The sequence below is a fragment of the Mustela nivalis genome, assembly GCF_964662115.1.
Source record: "Mustela nivalis genome assembly, chromosome: 8".
Taxonomy (NCBI): domain Eukaryota; kingdom Metazoa; phylum Chordata; class Mammalia; order Carnivora; family Mustelidae; genus Mustela; species Mustela nivalis.
Window position 1 is genome coordinate 121,381,923 of NC_139027.1, and position 20,107 is coordinate 121,402,029.

General features: G+C 42.4%; 2 protein-coding genes across 2 annotated transcripts in view; both read right to left on the reverse strand.

Annotated features, from left to right (window-relative positions):
- The window catches only part of TRPC4AP (transient receptor potential cation channel subfamily C member 4 associated protein), a 265,655-nt gene that overhangs the window by 48,873 nt on the left and 196,675 nt on the right, over positions 1 to 20,107 (reverse strand). The window lies entirely within an intron of this gene.
- Positions 12,938 to 20,107, reverse strand: part of LOC309872248 (ER degradation-enhancing alpha-mannosidase-like protein 2) — a 32,494-nt gene continuing 25,324 nt past the window's right edge. The window contains exons 9-11 of the mRNA XM_082746162.1: positions 18,264 to 18,408; positions 15,322 to 15,443; positions 12,938 to 13,496 (exon numbers count right to left, since the gene is read on the reverse strand). Coding sequence (XP_082602288.1) covers positions 12,996 to 13,496; positions 15,322 to 15,443; positions 18,264 to 18,408 — 768 coding nt within the window. The 3' untranslated portion in view covers positions 12,938 to 12,995. The remainder of the gene's footprint in view (positions 13,497 to 15,321; positions 15,444 to 18,263; positions 18,409 to 20,107) is intronic.

Sequence of the window (20,107 nt, forward strand, 5' to 3'; positions counted from 1 at the left end):
GGGCGGGATTTTTTGGTAATTTTCTTTTTTCCAAGCACAGATTTAGACCACACTGTGCCTGCAAACTACTGCTGCTTTGTGAGGGAATATGTGTTCTCTCCTCCAATCTCTCTCTTTTTTTTTTGTCTTTTTAAAAATGAAGATATTCATATGCATAAGTTTCCCCCTATTAAAAGTATACATTCAGTGGCATTTAATATATTCACAAAACTGTGTAATAATCATCACTATCTAATTCTATAACATTTTCATTATCCATCCAAAAAACTCACTTATGGCAAAAAAACAAAACAAAACAAAAAAACCCACCTATACCCACTAGGAGTAAATGCTCACCCTCCCTCCCCCTGGTCCCTGGCAGCTACCAATATACTTTCCATTTCTATGGATTGGTCTATGCTAGAGGCTTCATGAAAGAGGAATAATACAATATGCGGCCTTTTGCATCTGGGTCCTTCCACTTAACATATATTTTCAAGGTTTATACATGCTGATATAGTATCAGCACTTCATTTCTTTTTATGGTTGAATAATATTTCATCGAATGGATATTCTACATTCTATTTACCTATCGATCAGTTGATGGACATTAGGGTTTCTTCTGCCTTTGGCTATTAATGAATAATGCAGCTGTGAACATTGGTGTACAAGTTTTCATGGGGACATATGTTTTCATTTCTCTTGGGTATTTATATACCAGGAGTGGAACTGGTGGGTCCTATGGTTATTCTATGTTTAACTTTTTGAGGAACTGTCAAAGTCTGTTCTAAACCAGCTGCACCATCTTACATTCCGACCACCAGGGTATGAAGATCCCAAATTTTCCACATCCTTGATAACATCTGTTTGTCCATGTTGTTTATTATAGCCATCTGCAGTGGACTGAATGTTTATGTCTTCCCCAAATTCATATGTTGAAATCCTAACCCTAAGGTAATGGTTTAAGAGGCAGACCCTTTGGGAGGTAATTAGATCATGAGGGCAAAGCTCTCATGAATGGGATAACTGCTTTAATGAAAGAGGCCCCAGAGAGCTCTCTCACCTCCACTGACATGTGAGGTTACAGTGAAAAGATGGTCACTGAGGCAGCAGGCTCTCCCCAGACATAGAATCTGTCGGCACCTTGATCTTGGACTTCCCAGATTCCAAAACCGTGAGAAATAAATTTCTGTTGTTTATAAGCCATTCAGTTTATACTATCTTGATATAGCAGCCCAAGCAGACTAAGATTCCATCCTAGTGCATGTGAAGTGGTACCTCATTTGGTCTTGATTTGCATATATCTAATGATATATGCAATATGTTGACCATCTTTTCATGTGCTTACAGGCTATCTGCATACCTCTTTGAAGAAATGTCTATCACCTTCGCTCATTTTTTTTTAATTGGGTTGTCTTTTTATTGTTGAGTTTTAAGAGCTCTTTACATATTCTAGATACTAGACCCTCATCAGAATTTTTTTTTTTTAATAGGCTCCACATACAGCAGGGAGCCCAACACAGGGCCCATACTTATCACCCTGAGATCAAGACCCGAACTGAGATCAAGAGTCTGATGTTTAACTGTCTGAGCCACCCAGGCACCCCCTCCCCAATCAGGTATTTTGATTTGCAAATATTTTCTCATATTCTGTAGGTTGTCTTTTAATGTTATTGATAGTGTCCTTTGAATCACTAAAATCTTTAATTATGAGGAAGTCCAAATTATCTGTTCTTCTTGTTTGCATGTCCTGCTTACATTGTCTTCTAAGAAGTCCTTGCCTGACCCAAGGGCACAAAGATTTATGCTTGTCTGCTCTTCTAAGAATTTCATAGTTTTAGCTCTATTTAGGGCTTTGATTCATTGAGTTAATTTTTTTTTTTAATATGGAGTGAAATTGGGTCCAACATCTTTCTTTTGCAGGTAGATAGCCAGCTGTCCCAGCAGCCTTTGATTAAAATGTGTTCCCAATTGGATTACCTTGGCACCTCTTTCAAAAATGAACTGACCAGGGGCACCTGGGTAGCTCAGTGGGTTGAGAGTCTGCCTTTGGCTCAGGTCATGATCTCAGGGTCCTGGGATCCAGCCTTGCATTGGGCTCTCTGCTCAGCGGGGAGCCTGCTTCCCCCTCTATCTCTGCCTGCTGCTCTGCCTACTTGTGATTTCTCTCTCTGTCCAATAAATAAATAACATCTTTTTTTAAAAAAAATGAACTGACTATAAATATAAGGGTTTAGGGGCTGCCTGGGTGGCTCAGTCATTAAGTGTCTGCCTTCAGCTCAGGTGATGATCCCTGCATCGGGCTCCCTGCTCAGCAGAAATCCTGCTTCTCCCTCTCCTACTCCCCTGTGCTTGTGTTCCCTCTCTCGCTATCTCTCTCTTCATAAATAAATAAAATCTTATATATATGTATGTATATACATATATATATAGAACTGAGAATCCAGAAATAAACCTATATATATGTATATATATATACATATATATGTAAACCTAAATATATGTATATATGGGTTTATTTCTGGATTCTCAGTTCTAGTCCATCAATTTATATGTCCATCCTTTGCCAGTACCACACTGCCTTGATTATTGTAGCTTTGTAGCAAGTTTTGAAATCAGGATGTGTTGAGCCCTCCAACTTTGTTCTCCTTTGTCAAGATGGTTTTAGGATATTCTGGGTCCCTTGAATTCCCACATGAATTTTAGGATCAGCTTGTCAATTTCTCTAAAGAAAAGACAGCTGGGATTCTGATGGAGATTGCAGTGAATCTGTAAATAGTAATGTCGTCTTAACACTATGATGTCTTCTGATCCATGGACATGGAAATATTTTTCCATTTATTTAGATCTCTTAAAATTTCTCTTAACAATGCCTCATAATATTCAGCGCATAAATATTCTCATATTTCTTTTGTTACATTTATTCTCAAGTAACTTATTCTTTTTTATGCTATTGTAAATGGAATGGTTTTCTTGGTTTCATTTCTGGATTGTTAATAGCAACTGCATAGAAATAAACTGAATTTTGCATATTGATCATGCATCCTGAAACCTTGCTGATCTAATGTTTTTCTCTTATTTAGAAGGAATATAAAGTTAATGATTAACTTTAGACTTTAAATTAAGACCATGTTCCAGTCATAATGGTCTCTAGATGTATCAGTCAGGCACCAGAGCATCTGAGAGAAAATGGAGGACTCATTCAAATTAGGAAGTTTAGGGTCGCTTGGGAGGCTCAGTGTGTTAAAGCCTCTGCCTTCAGCTCAGGTCATGATCCCAGGGTCCTGGGATCCAGCCCCACATCACAGCGCAGCAGTGGGCTCTCTGCTCAGCAGGGAGCCTGTATCCCTTCCTCTCTCTCTGCCTGGCTCTCTGCCTACTTGTGATCTCTGTCTGTCAAATAAATAAAGTCTTTAAAAAAAATTAGGAAGTTTAGAGGAGGTCTGGGCAGAATGTAGGAGAACCACAAGGGATAACTCAGTAATCTGGGGGCACTCACAGCACAGCCATTACCATCTCTAGCTTGAGGGAACAAGGGAATTAGAAAGGTTATCATCACAAGAAAAGAAAGAGTTGAGAGAAACAGTGATCTTCACCTGAGAAACTAGCCAGCCTGAAGTGAACCTATCAGAAAGAAGCCAGGGCAGTGAAGGTCTTGACCAACCTCTACACTCTTCCTCCCTTCTCCTGCCTGGACACCCCATTGGCTGAACCTGGTTGGAAGCCAGAGAGCAAGTGAGCCCACTGATGTAGTTCATATAGGACTGGAGTGGTGAAGAATTCACCTGCTTGGGGTAAAGAGGGGGAGAACACATCCAATGGGGCCAATGGAAGATATCCTATGCACTAGGTTATGCTAGAGTCACAAGCAACTTCATCAGAATTACTTGAAGAAAGTAGAAAGAAGGAAATAAGAAAAGCCCAAATCAGGATAACAGAAAACAAACATACAATTAACAGCAATAACCAAGGCAAATACTTGTTTTTGAAAAAAGAATGATAAAAAGGGTCGGCTGAGAAGATGGCAAAGGAGGAGGTCCCTAAACTCGCCTCGTCCCAGGGATACGAGTCAATAGCGCTCACGTCAGTGTACATAACCCAGAAATTGACTTGGTGACTGGCAGAACACAGTCCACAACTAAATGGTAGCGAGGAGGCCTCGTAGAAGAAGGTAGGAAGGGTAAGGGTCTGGGAGTGAAATGGACTGGAACCATCTACCCATGGCATGGAAAAGGGCAAAAAGCAGACTTTCACACCAGACAGCCCTACCAATGAGAGGAAATATCCCCATAATATTTGCCTTTGAAAATGTGATGGGTCCAATCGACTAAAAGCCTGGCATTAAGGAAAAATTTTTTAAAGATTTTTATTTATTTATCTGACACAGAGAGAGAGCACCCGAGTGTGTGAGAGGGAGCACAAGCAGGGGGAGTGGGAAAGGTAGAAGCAGGCCTCCCACTGAGCAGGGAGCCCCATGCAGGGATTGATCCCAGGACCCTGAGATCATGACTTGAGCTGAAGGCAGACGCTTAATCTGAGCCACCCAGGCTCCCCTGAAAGACTGGAATTTTTAAAAAAATCTGTGGTCTTGGCTCTGGGAGAGCCAGGATGCCTTAGGAAGCAGAGTCTCTACCCTTAAAGAAATAGCAAGACAAACAGCCCCTGCAGACACAGATAGAACCAGCAGTTTGAAAAACCACCAGGGACAAACGATAATTGTCTTTCTCTGCTTGACTCATTTCACTTAGCATAATCCGCTCCAGTTCCATCCATGTCGATGCAAACGGAGGGTATTCGTCCTTTCTGATGGCTGAGGAATATTCCACTGTATTTATGTACCACATCGTCTTTATCCATTCATCTGTTGAAGGGCATCTCTGCTCTTTCCACAGTTTGGCTATTGTGGGCATTGCTGCTCCGAACACTGCGCGGTGCATGTGCCCTTTCTTTTCATTATCTCTGTATCTTTGGGGTAAATACCCAGTAGGGCAATTGCTGGGTTGTGGGAACATAATCATAACCCAAAAAAGATGAAAGAAAGAAAGAAGGAAAGGAAAGGGGAAGGAAGAAAAGGGAAGGAAGGGAGTGAGAGAGGAGGCGAGGGAGGAAGCGGGGGAGAAGGGAGAGGAGAGGAAAAAGAGGAAAGGAAAGAACCGAAAGGAAAAAGAAACAAAACAGAGGGCAGGGAGAGTGATCTGCTCATCTGAGAGCATGCCGCAGAGACAAGGATCACAAGGAGATCCCTCCATGAACAAAGGACCTGGCGAGTGCATAGGTCCCCAGTATAAACAGCCACCTGTGGGTATCAAAGCAGCACAGACACTGGCTACCTAACTTGCTTACGCCAGCTCTGCCTGCCCACCCCTCAGTGGATCCGCCCTTCCTAGTTATACTTGTCTCAGTCCCACACTGTCCCCTGCCACCCAAGAAGACCAGGGCAAACCCCGCCAACTCCACACCTCCCAACACAGGCACTGTGGGACCTTAGCTGCTGTGGTAGCAGGGGCAAGTCTCGTTACCCAAGCACACCTTGTTAAAACATGCCCCACCCCTGCTGGGGACCAAATACTCCCCACAATAGGCAAAGAGAGCTTCTGCTGACAACTGGACTGAGGGGAAAAGAGGCCAAGAATCAACAGCTCATAGGAGACACTCCCTGAAGTGCCAGACCCTGGGGAACACGGGACACTGCACTGCAGGCCACTGTAGGGTTCCATCATAAGGCTGTTATTAAGACCAAGAGAAGCAACTGACTTTCCTAACAGAAAGTCAGACGAAAGGAGGAGAAAGAGAAATATCTCCCAAATCAAAGAACAGAACCAAACCACAGCAAGAGACCAAAGCAAAATGAATCCAAGTAATATGCCTGATAGAGAATTTAAAGTAATGTTGATAAAAAAAAAAATAAAGGAATGATCAAAAAGATACTCACCAGACTTGAGAAAAGAGTGGAGGACATCAGTGAGACCCTTAGCATAGAGATAAAAGAGAACCAATCAGAGATGAAGAACACAATAAATGAAATTTAAAATACATTTGATGGGGGTGCCTGGCTGACTCAGTTGGTGGAGCATGCAACTGTTGGTCTCCGGGTTTTGGGTTTCTGAGCCCCACTTTGGGTGTGGAGATTACTTAAAAATTAAAATTTTAGGGGCGCCTGGGTGGCTCAGTGGGTTAAGCCTCTGCCTTCCGCTCAGGCCATGATCTCAGGGTCCTGAGATCGAACCCTGCATCTGCTCAGCAGGAAGCCTGCTTCCCCCTCTCTCTCTGCCTGCTGCTCTGACTACCTGTGATCTCTCTCTCTCTCAAATAAATAAATAAAATTTTTAAAACATTAAATCTTTAAAGAGATACATTTTTAAAATGTATTATTAAATAAATATTACTTAAATCATTATTTAAGAGAGAGAGAGAAAGAGAGAGTTTGAGCAGGGGGAGAGGGTGGGGGAGAAGCATACTCCCTGCTGAGCAGGAAGTCTGAGGCTGGGCTCTATCCCAGGACCCTGGGATCACGACCTGAGCGAAAGGTAGGCACTTAACTTGACTAAGCCACTCAGGTGTCCTAAAAAAATAAAAAAATAAAATACACCTCCTGGCATAAATAGCAGACTAAAGGAAGCAGAGGAACAAATTAACGACTTGGAAGATAGTGATGGAAAGTATCCAAGTTGAGCAAAGGAGAAGAAAGAAAATTATACAAATTGAGTTTTGCCTTAGGGAACTCGGTAGATGTAGAAAAAGCATTTGACAAAGTACAACATCCATTGATGATAAAAACTCTCAACAAAGTAGGTTTAGAGGGAACATACCTCAACATAATGAAAGCCTTAGATGAAAAACACACAGCTAACATCATACTCAACAGTGAAAAACTGAGAGCTTTTCCCCTCAGGTCAGGAACAAGAAAAGGATGTCCACTCTCACCACTTTAATTCAGTATAATACTGGAAGTCCTAGCCCAGCTATTAGACAACAAAAAGAAATAAAATGCACTCAAATTGGCAAGGAAGAAGTAAAACTCACGATTTGCAGATGAAATGATACTATATATAGAAAACCCTAAAGACTCCACCAAAAGATTACTAGAACTGATAAATGAATTCAGTAAAGTCATGGGATAGAAAGTCAATGTACAGAAATCTGTTACATTTTTTAAAATATTTTATTTATTTATTTTAGAGTGAGAATGAGGGGGGGGGCACAAAAGGAGGGAGGTTCAGAGGGAGAAACAGACTCCCTGTTGAGCAGGAACTCTGATGTGGAAATTGATCCTGGGACTTCAGGGACATGACCTGAGCCAAAGGTAATCACTTAACTAACCAAGTCATCTGGGCACCCTGCATTTCTATATACTAATCACAAAGCAGCAGAAAGAGAAATTCAGAAAACGATCCCATTTACAACTGCATCAAAAATAATGAAATACCTAGGAATAAACTTAACCAAAGACGGGAAAGACCTGTACTCTGAAAACTATAAAACTTTGATGACAGAAATTGAAGATGACATAAAGAAATGGAAAGACATCTCATGTTCATGGATTGGAAGAATAAATATTGTTAAAATGTCTATACTATCCAAAGCAATCTACATATTTAATGCAATCCCTATCAAAATACCAATGGCATTTTTCATGCAACTAGAAAAAATAATCCTAAAATTTGTATGGAACTAGAAAAGACCCCAAATAGCCAAAAGGATCTTGAAAAAGGGGGCAAACACACACACACAAAAAACAAAAAACTGGAGGCATCACAATTCCAGACTTCAAGTTATATTACAAAGCTAGAGTAATCAAGACAGTATGGTAATGGCACAAAAACAGACACACAAATCAATGGAACATAATAGGGAACCCAGAAATAGAGCCACAATTGTATGGTTAATTAATTTGTGACAAAGGAAGAAAAAATACACAATGGGAAAAAGACAGTATCTTCAACAAATGGTATTGGGAAAACTGGACAGCATACACCACTTTCTTACCTGATTCACGAAACTAAACTGAAAATAGATTAAGGACCTAAATGTGAGACATGAGGGGGGCCTGGGTGGCTCAATTGGTTAAGCGCCTGACTTCAGCTCAGGGTCCTGGGATGAAGCCCCATGTTGGGCTATGCTTCTCCCTCTCTCTCTGCCCCTCCCCCTGCTCGCTCTCCCTGAAATAAATAAAATTTTTTTTAAAAAATGTGAGACATGAAACCTTAAAAATTCTAGAAGAGAACACAGTAATTTTTCTGACATCAACTGTAGCAACTTCTTTCTAGCTATTCTCCTGAGGCAAGGGAAACAAAAGCAAAATAAATTATTCAGACTACATCAAAATAAAAAGCTTCTGCACAGCAAAGGAAACAATCAACAAAACTAAAAGACAACCTACAGATCAGGAGAAGGTATTTGCAAACAACATTATCTGATAAAGGGTTAGTATCCAAAATATATAAAGAACCTATGCAGCTCAACACCAAACAAACCAAATAATCCAATTAGAAAACAGGCAGAAGATGTGAGCAGACATTTCTCCAGAGATGGGGTGCCTGGGTGACTTAGTCGGTGAGCGTCTGCCTTTGGCTCAGGTCATGATCCCAGGATCCTAGGGTCTAGCCCTGCATCGGGGTCCTTGCTCAGTGGGAGGCCTGCTTCTCCCTCTCCCACTCCCCCTACTTGTGTTCCTTCTCTTGCTGTCTCTCTGTCAAATAAATAAATAAAATCTTTAAAGGAAAAAAAAAAAAAAGAAGAAGATGCATAGATGGCCAACAGGCACATGGAAAGATGCTCAACATCACTCATCATCAGGGCAATACAAATCAAAACCACAGTGAAATATCACTTCACACCTGTCAGAATGGCTAACATTAACAAAACAGGAAACAACAGATGTTGGTGAGGCTGTGGAGAAAGGGGAACTCTCCTACACCATCAGTGGGAATGCAAACTGGTGCAGCCCCTCTGGAAAACAGTATGGAGGTTCCTCAGAAAGTTAAAAATAGAGCTACCATATAATCCAGCAATTGCACTAATGGGTATTTACTCAAAAAATACAAAAACACTAATTCACCTCAATGTTTATTGCCACATTATTTACAATAGCCAAATTATGGATGCAGCCCAAGTGCCCACTGAAAGATGAATGGATAAAGATGTGGTATATATACATATATACAGCAGAATATTATTTGGCCATAAAAAAGAATGAGATCTTGCCATTTGGAACAATACATATGGAGCTAGAGAGTATAATGTTAAGCAAAATGTGTCTGTCAGAGAAAGACAAATACCTTATGATTTCACTCATATGTGGAATTTAAGAAACAAAACAAATGAACAAAGGAAAAAAGAAAGAGAGAAATACAATCCAGGAAATAGACTCTTAACTTTAAAGAACAAACTAATGGTTACCAGAGGGAGGTGGGGGGATGGGGAAATATGTGATGGGGATTAAAGAGTACACTTTAAGATTTAAGAGTACACTCATGATGAGCACTGGGTGATGTATAGAATGGTTGAATTGTTATATTGTACACCTGAAACTAATATGACACTGTTAACTATACTGTAGTTAAAATTTAAAAAGCTTCATAAAATTATATATTTATATTTATATATACTAATATATATGTATATATATGAGTATACTTATCTTGATGAACAAAGAAATGTATAGAATTGTTAAATCATTATATTGTACACCTGAAACTTATATAACAGAGTGTTATATAAATTAAATTAAATTTAAAAAATTATAATTAAATTTTTAAAAGGTTAAAAAAAGAAACAACCAATGGCTGTTATAAAGACAATCAAACATGTGTCTCCCGACTGAAGTATACAACACCACTTATGAGCCATTTTTGCAAAATTAAAACAAAAAAATCTAAATGATGAAGCCTCTACATCTTAATATCAACTACCAAAAAACAAAACAAAACAAAAACAAAAAACAAAACAGACAATATAGTTCCTTCAACAAATTTCAATGAAACCAAGAAGTAGTTCAAGAGAATGAAAAGACAAGCCACAGAGTGGGAGAAAGTATTTGCAAGACATACATGATAAATAACTTTTTTTAATAATTTTTTTTATTTATCTGACAGAGATCACAAGTAGGCAGAGACAGAGGAAGGGAAGCAGACTCCCCGCTGAGCAGAGAGCCCAATGTGGGCTCGATCCCAGGACCCTGAAATCATGACCTGAGCCGAAGGCATAGGCTTTAACCCACTGAGCCATCCAGGTGCCCCTGATAAAGAACTTTTACCCAGAATATACCAAGAACACTTTAAGTTGAGCAATAAAAAATTTTTGATTAAAAAGTGGTCACAGACCTTAACAGACACTTCACCAACGAAGATACACAGATGGCAAAAAAGCATATGAAAACATGCTCCATGTCAGGTGTTATCAGGGAAAGGCAAACTAAAATAACAAGATACTACCACACACTAATTAGAATGGCCAAAATCTGAAACACTAACAACGCCAAATGCTGGTGAGAATGTGGAGCAACAGGAACGCTGTCATACATTACCGGCAGTAATACAAAATGGCCCAGCCTCTTTGGCAGACAATCTGGTAGTTTCTTACAAAACTAAACCTACTCTTACCCATAACCCAGCAATTATGCTCCTTGATAATTACCCACAGGAGCTTAAAACTTATATCCACGCAAAACCCAACACACAGATATTTACAGCAGCTTTATTCATAATTTGCCAAACCTTGGAAGTAACCAGGATGCTTTAGTAGATAAATGGTTTAATAAAACGGTACAATCAGACAACGTTCTAGGAAAAAAAAAAAGCTATCAAACCTTGAAAAGTTGTGGAAGAAAACTAAATGTATATTACTAAGTGAAGGAAGCCAATCTGAAAAGGCCATACACTACATGATATTCTGGAAAAGGCAAAACTATGGAGACAGTAAAAAGATCAGTGATTGCCAGGAGTTGGGGGAGAAAGGGATGAATGGGGCAAGCACACACATTTGTCAAAATCCAAAGAACGTACAACACCAAAAGTGAACTTTAAGGTAAACTATGAACTCTGGATAACGATTTGTCAGTGTAGGATCATTGATTATAACAATGTTCGGCTCTGGTAGGAGATGTTGGTATTGGAGGCTATGCAGGCGTGGAAGAAATGGGTATATGGGAAATTCTCTATACATTCTGGCTAGGACTGAAATGAACCTAAAACTCTTCTAAAATATAAAGTCTACTAAAAATCGATAAATTCATTTCCTCGGTCACAGAGAGCCCCATTTCCAGGTGTCAACAGCCCCTGTAGTGGTTACTCTATGGGACAATGCAATCATTCTAATTGTTCTATTAGAACATTTCATCATCTTGGAACAGTCTGTAGGAGAGCACGGTTCTGTATCTTCATTGTGGTGGTGGTTACATGGGTGTCCAAGTTTGCAAAAGCTTACAAAAAAAGGATGAACTGGGTGTAATTAATTGTATGTAAATTATATCTCAACAAAATTGGGTTTTTAAAAAAATAAAGAGAAGACCTATAGACAAGAAGACAATTCAGAAACAGATCATCTAAAATCAGGATCCCTGCTTGGATCCTGATTCAAATAAATTATTTATAAAATATCCAAAAAAATTTGAACATAATTAGAGACGTGGAGATTATTAAGGAATAATTGTTCATTTTTGTAGGTGTGTTTTGGAGGTACATTCTGAAATACTTAATGGGTGAAATGATCTAGTATGGATAGGGGGTTATTATCCTATTCTCCACACTTCTGTTCATTGTCAGTTTTCCATAATTAAAAGTTTAAAACCTCACTTCCTCAGAGGCCTTCCCTGCCCTCCCTAAGGTAAGCTAAGATTACCTCCCCTCATTCTTTTCTAGCATGCATCCCATTAGCTTCCTGGCACTTCCCACAATGTGATTTTATATTATCTACTACTATTTCTCTCCGCTAGAATTTAGTTTTCCCGGGGATACAAACCTTGCCCTGTCCACACTGGCCACTACGGCTGGGGCTGGGGTGCCACGGTGTTTGTGCTAAAGGGTGGGAGCACAGACTTGGGCCAGAAGTGACAAACCCATTCTTAACCACATCCTCCCCAGAGATACCAGAAGCTGGGAGCCTTGAAAGGAAGGGAGATTCAATCATCAACCCCCCTGGGGTCTGTGCAGTGGGTTCAGCTGGACTTTGGGTTTAGCTGTTTCTCCAATGGTATGAGAAAAGGAAATGAGATTCACAATGGTGTTTTTTTTTTTTTTTTAAAGATCATTTATCAGAGAGAGAGGGGGAGAGAGCGAGCACAGGCAGACAGAATGGCAGGCAGAGGCAGAGGGAGAAGCAGGCTCCCCGCTGAGCAAGGAGCCCGATGTGGGACTCGATCCCAGGACGCTGGGATCATGACCTGAGCCGAAGGCAGCTGCTTAACCAACTGAGCCACCCAGGCGTCCCCACAATGATTTTTTTTAGCCATGAGATCTTTTCTTTGAACCAAATCTCCCAAGACAACCCGATAGGTAAAACAGAAAAACAAGGGGCACCTGCACCTGGGTGGCTCAGTGGGTTAAAGCCTCTGCCTTTGGCTCAGGTCATGATCTCAGGGTCCTGGGATGGAGCCTCACATCGGGCTCTCTGCTCAGCAGGGAGCCTACTTCCCTCTCTCTCTGCCTGCCTCTCTGCCTATTTGTGATCTCTCTCTGTGTCAAATAAATAAATAAGGGACACCTGAGTGGCTCAGTTGGTTAAGCAGCTGCCTTCGGCTCAGGTCATGATCGCAGGGTCCTGGGATTGAGTCCCACATCGGGCTCCTTGCTCGGCAGGGAGCCTGCTTCTCCCTCTGCCTCTGCCTGCCTCTTTGTCTGTGTGTGCTCGCTCACTCTCCCTCTGTCTCTGACAAATAAATAAATAAAATCTTTAAAATAAATAAATAAATAAATAAATGAATAAAACCTTAAGAAAAAAAAAAAAAACCAGAAAAACAAGATTGTCAAAAGCAGGTTTATTGTCACAGTTCAAACACAAGAGAAAAAATCAACCAGTGGTTATGAGGAGTCCAGGAAAACCTGTCCCAGTAATGCCAACTTGGAGGTAAAGGGCTGACTCGGGCAGCTGAGCAATGGGATTTTCGGCTTGGCAGGCTTCTTCTCCCTCGCCTGGTCATGGCTCTCGGGTGAGGAGACCGTGCCTGGCCGTGTTGGCGGTTGCCACGGCCCCGAGCTCATCGTTTTTTTCTGAAATCTCGACCTGTTCCGTTTGAGGGAGTAGAATTCCCTCATCAAGTCTTCTACTTCCCACTGCTCCTCCTTCAGCCTCCGGCAGCAGTGCAGGGCGGCGGGGTCGATGGGGTGCGCTTCGGTGTTGAAGATGTAACCCCCGGCCCCTAGGATGCACTCCCCGTAGGGGGTTATCACCGCGTCGAAGGTGGAGCCGTTGTTGTGGATGAAGTTGGCCGGGTCGAACAGAAGGTAGAGGTATTTCACGGTCTCGGCCAGGAAGAAAGACTCCATGCGGTTGTCCAGCTTGTGGTCTCGCAGATCTTTGATCTGCCACGAGGAAGAGGGAAGCGAGTCAGAACAGTGGCAGGGGACAGCCGATGGGGCCGCGGAGCCATTAGCGATTTCCACTTGGCTATGGAGCAGCTGAGCACCAACCCAGTGGGTTGGAAACCTAACGTATAGTTATAGGGTAAGGCTTAGGGGTCACTCCTCCCATGAAAGTGCTCTGTTGACATCCCACTTCATGAAGACTCAAAACCAAAGTCCCGATCATGGCCTGAGCGGTCCTCCGGGTCTGGTTCGGGCTCTCTCCCTTGATCTCGCGGGTCAAGCCAACGGGTTGTTCCGTGAGCAAGCACACCCGCACTGCCCTTGATCCTACCCTTGTTGTGACCATACACAGATCGACTCATCCCCTTGAATGACACTAAAAATACAGCGTCATTTACTTAGCTAATCTCCCTTGATGGGCCTTAAGGTGGTTGCCAAGTTTTTGCTACTGCCATAACCAATTAGAAGTCTGTAAGAATTCATACTAAGTTCACAGTCATGGATGAGTAAGTTTACTTCCTACATTTATAGTTGCGTCTCAGAATTAGAGATACATTTTCTTAAACTAATTCTCGGTGGACATCTATTTTTCACCAAAAAAATGTGACTAAAATATGGACTTGATGTACCGAGAATTATTATTTGTCAAAGGCCAAACAGTCTGACGCCTATTCCCATCATTTGCCTTGGAAGACCTCCAGAGGGCTTTCATTTTTATGGAAATAAGTCAAATATTTTTAAGAAGTTCCCATTGGGCTCATCCACTTTGGCTTTTCACAAAATACAATACGTTAGACACTAAATCATACCACTGCTTTATTTTCTCCCTACATATATAGGTCTTTTAAAATAAATATATCTCTTAAATAGAAACATATATTTAAATTTTTAATTTTAAATTTCAAAAAATTTATATAAAATTAAAAATTTATATATTTAAATTAAATATATATATGTATGTATGTATACACACACACACACATATTCATATTCTACTTGTAGAATATAACCACAGCACAAAATTTTGAAAAAAGAAGGATTTTTTGGGGGGGGTGTCTGTTTTTAATCCCATACCCTAAAAATCCTCTGTGTACTTTTTGGTGAATTTTCTTCCAGACAAATTTCCTACACATCTGGTTTTTACATGTCCGTAATGATGGTTTATTAATAGCTTGCCTGCTTAGGTCCTCTAAGGATGTGACATGGCTCTTACCCTTGACCCTTTCAATTCCTTTTCCACAGAGCAGCCAGAGTGATCCTTCTAAAATACAAGTCAGACCATGTCCCTGCTCTGCTGTCAGTCCTACGACAGCTTCTCCTGTTAAGTAGAACAAAATGCAAACTCTCCCCAGCACCTCTTCCAAAGCCCTACACCATCTAGCCGCTTCCTCCCTCTGGGATTTACCTCTTCCTCTTCCCTCCTTGCTCACTCCATTCCAGCCATACTGGCCTTCTTTCCGTCTCCCAACTACATGTTTGTTGTTCTTCCTACTAAAATATTTGCTCGGGGGCTGGTCTTTGTTCATTGCTAGAACCCTCGGTCTAGCATAGTGCCTGGCACATAAAAGACATTCAGAAAACATCTGTGAAACTACTGGACTATTTCATTAAGGACTGCCAGATTCGAATATAAGGCCATGGGACTCTATTTCCCTTCTAGAATCTACCTTACAGGCCTTTCCACAAAACTTTTTACAAAATGTGCCCCAGTAAAATAAAGGCATATGTATATCTCTAAGGTCCCTTCAGTGCTCCTATGCCAGAGGCTTGTTAGCAGCAGAGGGAGACATTTCTCAACTCTTGGGCCTGTGGAAACACTTACTGTTGCAAATCCACACTCCACCTTGCTGATTTTTTCAATGGATTCCACAGCATCTCTTCCGAGTTCTAAGAGGGTGGGGTCCCCCGTGGCACGGTAGAGGTACATTGCGCTCTCAATGAGTTCTGTAAAGTCCAAAGCAGACCCTTCTCATCCAGGGGCTGAGCAGGGAAGGCTCAGGGCCCATTTCAGGCAGTGAGAGACTCCTTCCCTCCATACCTTGTCCACAGGGCCCCAACCAGGAGGAACAGGGGATAGCTCACACAGTGCTGAATTTCCAGAGCCGATATACCCAAAGCCTGAAGTGGAGATCAGCCTTAAAACTGACCATGGACTTCCAATCCCAAGGGAGAGAGAGGCAGCTAGGTTCTGGGATGGGGAGGTGGCAAAGGTTACTCCCTGTCTCCCAGTATCTGTCCTCTCCTTCTTCCTTAGTAACAGCATCCTTAACTATAGCCTGTACACCCAGCAGCCAGGTGTGAGACTAAGGTCCCTGACACCATAGAGGGACATATAAGGCCAGAAGTGAGAGAAGAATAAATGTCTATCTTAATTAAGCTACTACTTACTTTCTGTCACTCACAGCCTAACCCAAACCTAAAACTTGAAAGTATGAGGCCCTTTGTCATTATGAGGCCCTTTGGAGACAGGATGGACAAAAAGATGAAGGTTAAGATATTCAAGAGGCAATCTTCAATCTTACAAAGAAGGAGCCACCAGTTCACCAGGCCCAGAACACGGCGATAGTCTTGTCTGACTTTATATGCACAACCGGAATTGGACATTCAGACATGGGCCCCATTTTCAGATAAATATTGGGCAACAGAAGTTGATTGTGATGAGGAAGTTTATTCTGGAGAAAAGAAAACCCAGGATGTGTTTACTACTTTCAGATATAGAGCTAGTATAGAAAAGAAAGATTTGACTTCCAGAGTGACCCCAGGGGGTGGAAGGTACAGCCCAACAGACTTTTCTACTTCTTCCCCCATCTCTTCTCAGACAGGAGAGAACTCTCCCCTTCCTAGACCAACCTCTCCTCCTGATCGCCTTCCCTGTTCCCTCCTGGGCCTTGGTCAGCACTTTTTTCCCTTTTGATTTATTACTGCAAACTCTATTTCTTACTTTTGGAAAAAAGACCTCTGCCTGTCCCCCAGTTCTTCCCCACCTCTCCCTCCTTTTCCCCATGGGTCTCTAGACAATTGCTAATCTGATGCTCATATTCTAGGCACAGGTGGGGGCACATCTAGTGGTAAGAGAACATGCTGTGTGCGTTCAAAGAAAGAAAAGCTAGGGAAGGCTCTTGTCCTGCTGCTAGCAGGGGCTGGCTCAGTGTCCCCAGGGCCCAGCCACTTTGTTTTCTTTTTCTCATACATAGGCCTACAAGGGCTATCGTCGTCGTTTTAATTTCTTCTATTTTGACCAACTATCTAGAACAGCGTGACAGCCCAAGGCCTAGACTTGGACTTAGGCGGAGGTAAAGGCCCTCAGACTCTTAGGCCAGGTTCTATGCTACCATGCTGCTGATCAGATGCATGTAACAGAGCATAAGACACTCATCAATCTAACGAAAAAGCACTACCTTATCTCCCATTCGCTATTGTTTTAGGGTAGGAAGGGTGACTAGCTAAGGCTATTACTGGATTCCCGGCTGTGCTGCCTTACTTTCCACTGAGGCCTTCCGGCCAGCCCCTCCTGCAAATAGAACAGGGTGCCTCTGGAAGTAGTGAGCTCCCTGTCACTGGTGCTAACTGAACAAAGACCAGATAACCACTTGCCAGGGCAATGACAGGGGACCTCAGTTAGAAGGCCTCTTGGGTTCCCTCTAACTCTGAGAATGCACAAGCTTCCTTCCTATGTTTAGCCCCAAACTGTCTTCATCTCATCTACTGGTATCACTGGGTAGGATACCTTCTGAGAGTCTTCTCTTTAACAAAAAAAAAAAAAAGAAAGAAAGAAAGAAAGAACAAGAACGGGAAAGAAAAGAAAAGGGAAAAAGAAAAGAAAAAGCTGTGAGAACAAATGCATTAGAAATACCAAGAACAAAAAAGAAAAGAAAAGAAATACCAAGAACAGCAGACTCGAAGAATCAAAGTGACTAATTTGCTCTTTGCAGTTGCTGTTTTACTTCCTCTTCTGTTCCGCCTCCACAACTTCCACAACAACCTCTTGAGCCGGAGGAAGGAGATGGGGTAGAAGAGGGCAGAATGGGCAGGAGGCATGCGAGGGCCGGTCCGCAGCTCAAAGGCATTCAGGTGGGAAGGTGGGAAGAATGTAACAATGGGAACGCAAGCCCCTTCGGGGTGGGGGATGACTGTGTGCTGACTCAGCTTCCTTCCTCTGGCCCCCTTCCCCTTCTCCTCCTTGCAGTATTTAGCTTTCCTGTAGTGAATCAGAGGCTCAGGGCTGGAAAGGAACTCTAAGACAGTTATCGAGTATGGAATACCTTCCTTCTCTGAGCCTTGATTTCTGAGCTGCAAATGGGGAGGTGGACAAGATGATTCATTCCTAAGGTCCATTCCAGAATTCTAACATTCTGTATTATAGAAGCATAACTCACGTGACCCAGTGATTTAGGAAGTTTGTCTACACTTCTGAAATCCCGATGGCAAGAACTCAAAAGGAGACAACCTGGCTCTTCCCTTTGCCCTCACTTGCTCAAGTTTGAAGGAGCCTAAGATTTAGCTGAGAGGCCTGGGTTCCAGTCCCACCTCATACACTTAGTCTAGGGCAAGCCAGCTCAACCCACTAAGCTTCAGTTTCTTTATCCGAAAATATATGGGTAGGTCATTCCTACCAGGAAAACCACCCAGAGCTGCTGGAAGCATCAGATGGGAAAAAATTAGCTTGTGAGCACTTGTGAGGCATGGAGCCTCACAGAAACCTGAGGGTTTGGGATTTGGAGAACCGGAGCTTTTGGGTTGGGATGAGCCAGAGATCCTGCTTACCTGGCCGAAGAGGGTAGCCCTCTCGCTTCTCCACTGTGTATCCCTGAGGAATGTTGTAGAATTCTGGGAGCCCCCCAAACTGCTTCCATATAGTGTAGTAGTTGAGGAAGGTCCTCATGGCATTGTCAATGTCTCCAATGAGGCTCTGTAGGACAAAAATGGTTGTCAAGCCGGCAGCCACCAGGCATAAAAACCCACATACAAAAAAGAACTCACATACCACACCCCTCGTACAACTTCCGGGAAGAGACAATAAAGGCTTTAGAGCCACAAAAGCCTGCAATCAAACCGAGTCACCCATTTATTCATTGTTTGGCCCTCGGCCAGACACTTAGCTTCTCTGAGCCTCATCTCTCCCATACAAAACACAAAAACATTAAAGTTACTGTGAGGGACAGAAGTTGTATTCAAAGTCCCTGCTCAGTCCCTGGCTACTACAGTTTTTAAATAGGTAAGTCAGCTGTCTGGTTCAAAATTCTAAAAATAGGAAAAAGGTTAATTTTACTAAGTCTCACTCCTATCCCATACCCCAAACAAATCTGTATTCATTTGTAAACATAAATATGTGTGAGACTCTATTATTTTCCCTGACATAAAAGATCACTATTTAAACATACAGTTCTGCACTTGCTTTTATTCATTTAACAACTTTCATTAATTTTTCATCTATGTGCATAAAAAGCTGCCTCCCCCTATCTACACAGTTGTGTAGTACTCCACTGTCTGGACCACAGTTTAACTAGTTCTCTATTAACAGCTAGTTGGATTGGTTCCAATGTTTTGCTCTTTGCTAGAACAACCAACAGTGTAGTAAATAACCTTGCACATATGTCACCTCAAACATATGCCAAGTTTACCTGTAGGACAAATGTCCAGAATTAGGATTGCTGGGTCCGAAAATATACACATTTGTAATTTTATTAGCTGTTGCTAAGCAGCTAGTAATACTAACATGAGCTTGCAAGGAAACAGCTTTTTTTTTTTTAAGATTTTTATTTTATTTATTTAATAGAGGGAAAGAGAGCACAAGAAGGCAGAGCAGCAGGCAGAGGGAGAGAGAGAGAAGCAGGCTCTCTGCTGAGCAGGGAGTCCAATGCAGGGCTCCATCCCAGGACTTTGGGATCATGACCTGAGCCAAAGGTAGCCACTGAAATGACTGAGCCACCCAGGTGCCCCAGGAAACAGCTTTTTGACCTGACATTCTTGACATCTCCTGTGGGTGCCTCGTGGATAGGGCAAACTTAACATTTCCCCAAGAAAGCTCTCGGTTCCCTCACTTTCCCACAAAGTTGCCTCCTTACTGTCACCTCTCCCTTCTTAGTACACGGCACTTAGCAAATTGTGGCCATCCTTGACTCCTCCCTTCCCCTCCCCCCATATCCGTTCCGTCAGCAACTCCTGTCCATTCCATTCTAAACCATCACGGTCTGTCTCTCCGTACCTCCAGCACCGCCGCCCCATCTGGTCACCAGCATCTCACACCGGGATCCCTTCCACAGCCCTCTCACGTCTCCCACCACTTGTCTCCATGCCCCTCTCCAGTGCTCTCTCCCCATACAGGCAGAGTAACTGCCTTCCTACAGACACCAGACCTCAGGGCTTCTCAGGGGTTCAGCATAAAGTCCAGATACCTCCCCACAGCCCTCAAGGCCTTGCATGACCTGCGCGCTGCTGACTTCCACTGACTGATCTTTCCCTCCCCTGGACTGTGGCCAAATTGCTTTTGTTTCTGGTAAACAGCCAACTCTTTCCTGTCTCAGGACCTTCACACATGATGTTTCTCTGCTTGGAACATCATCCCCTATCTCTGATTCCTGAAATACCAGCTTTAGCATCACATCTCT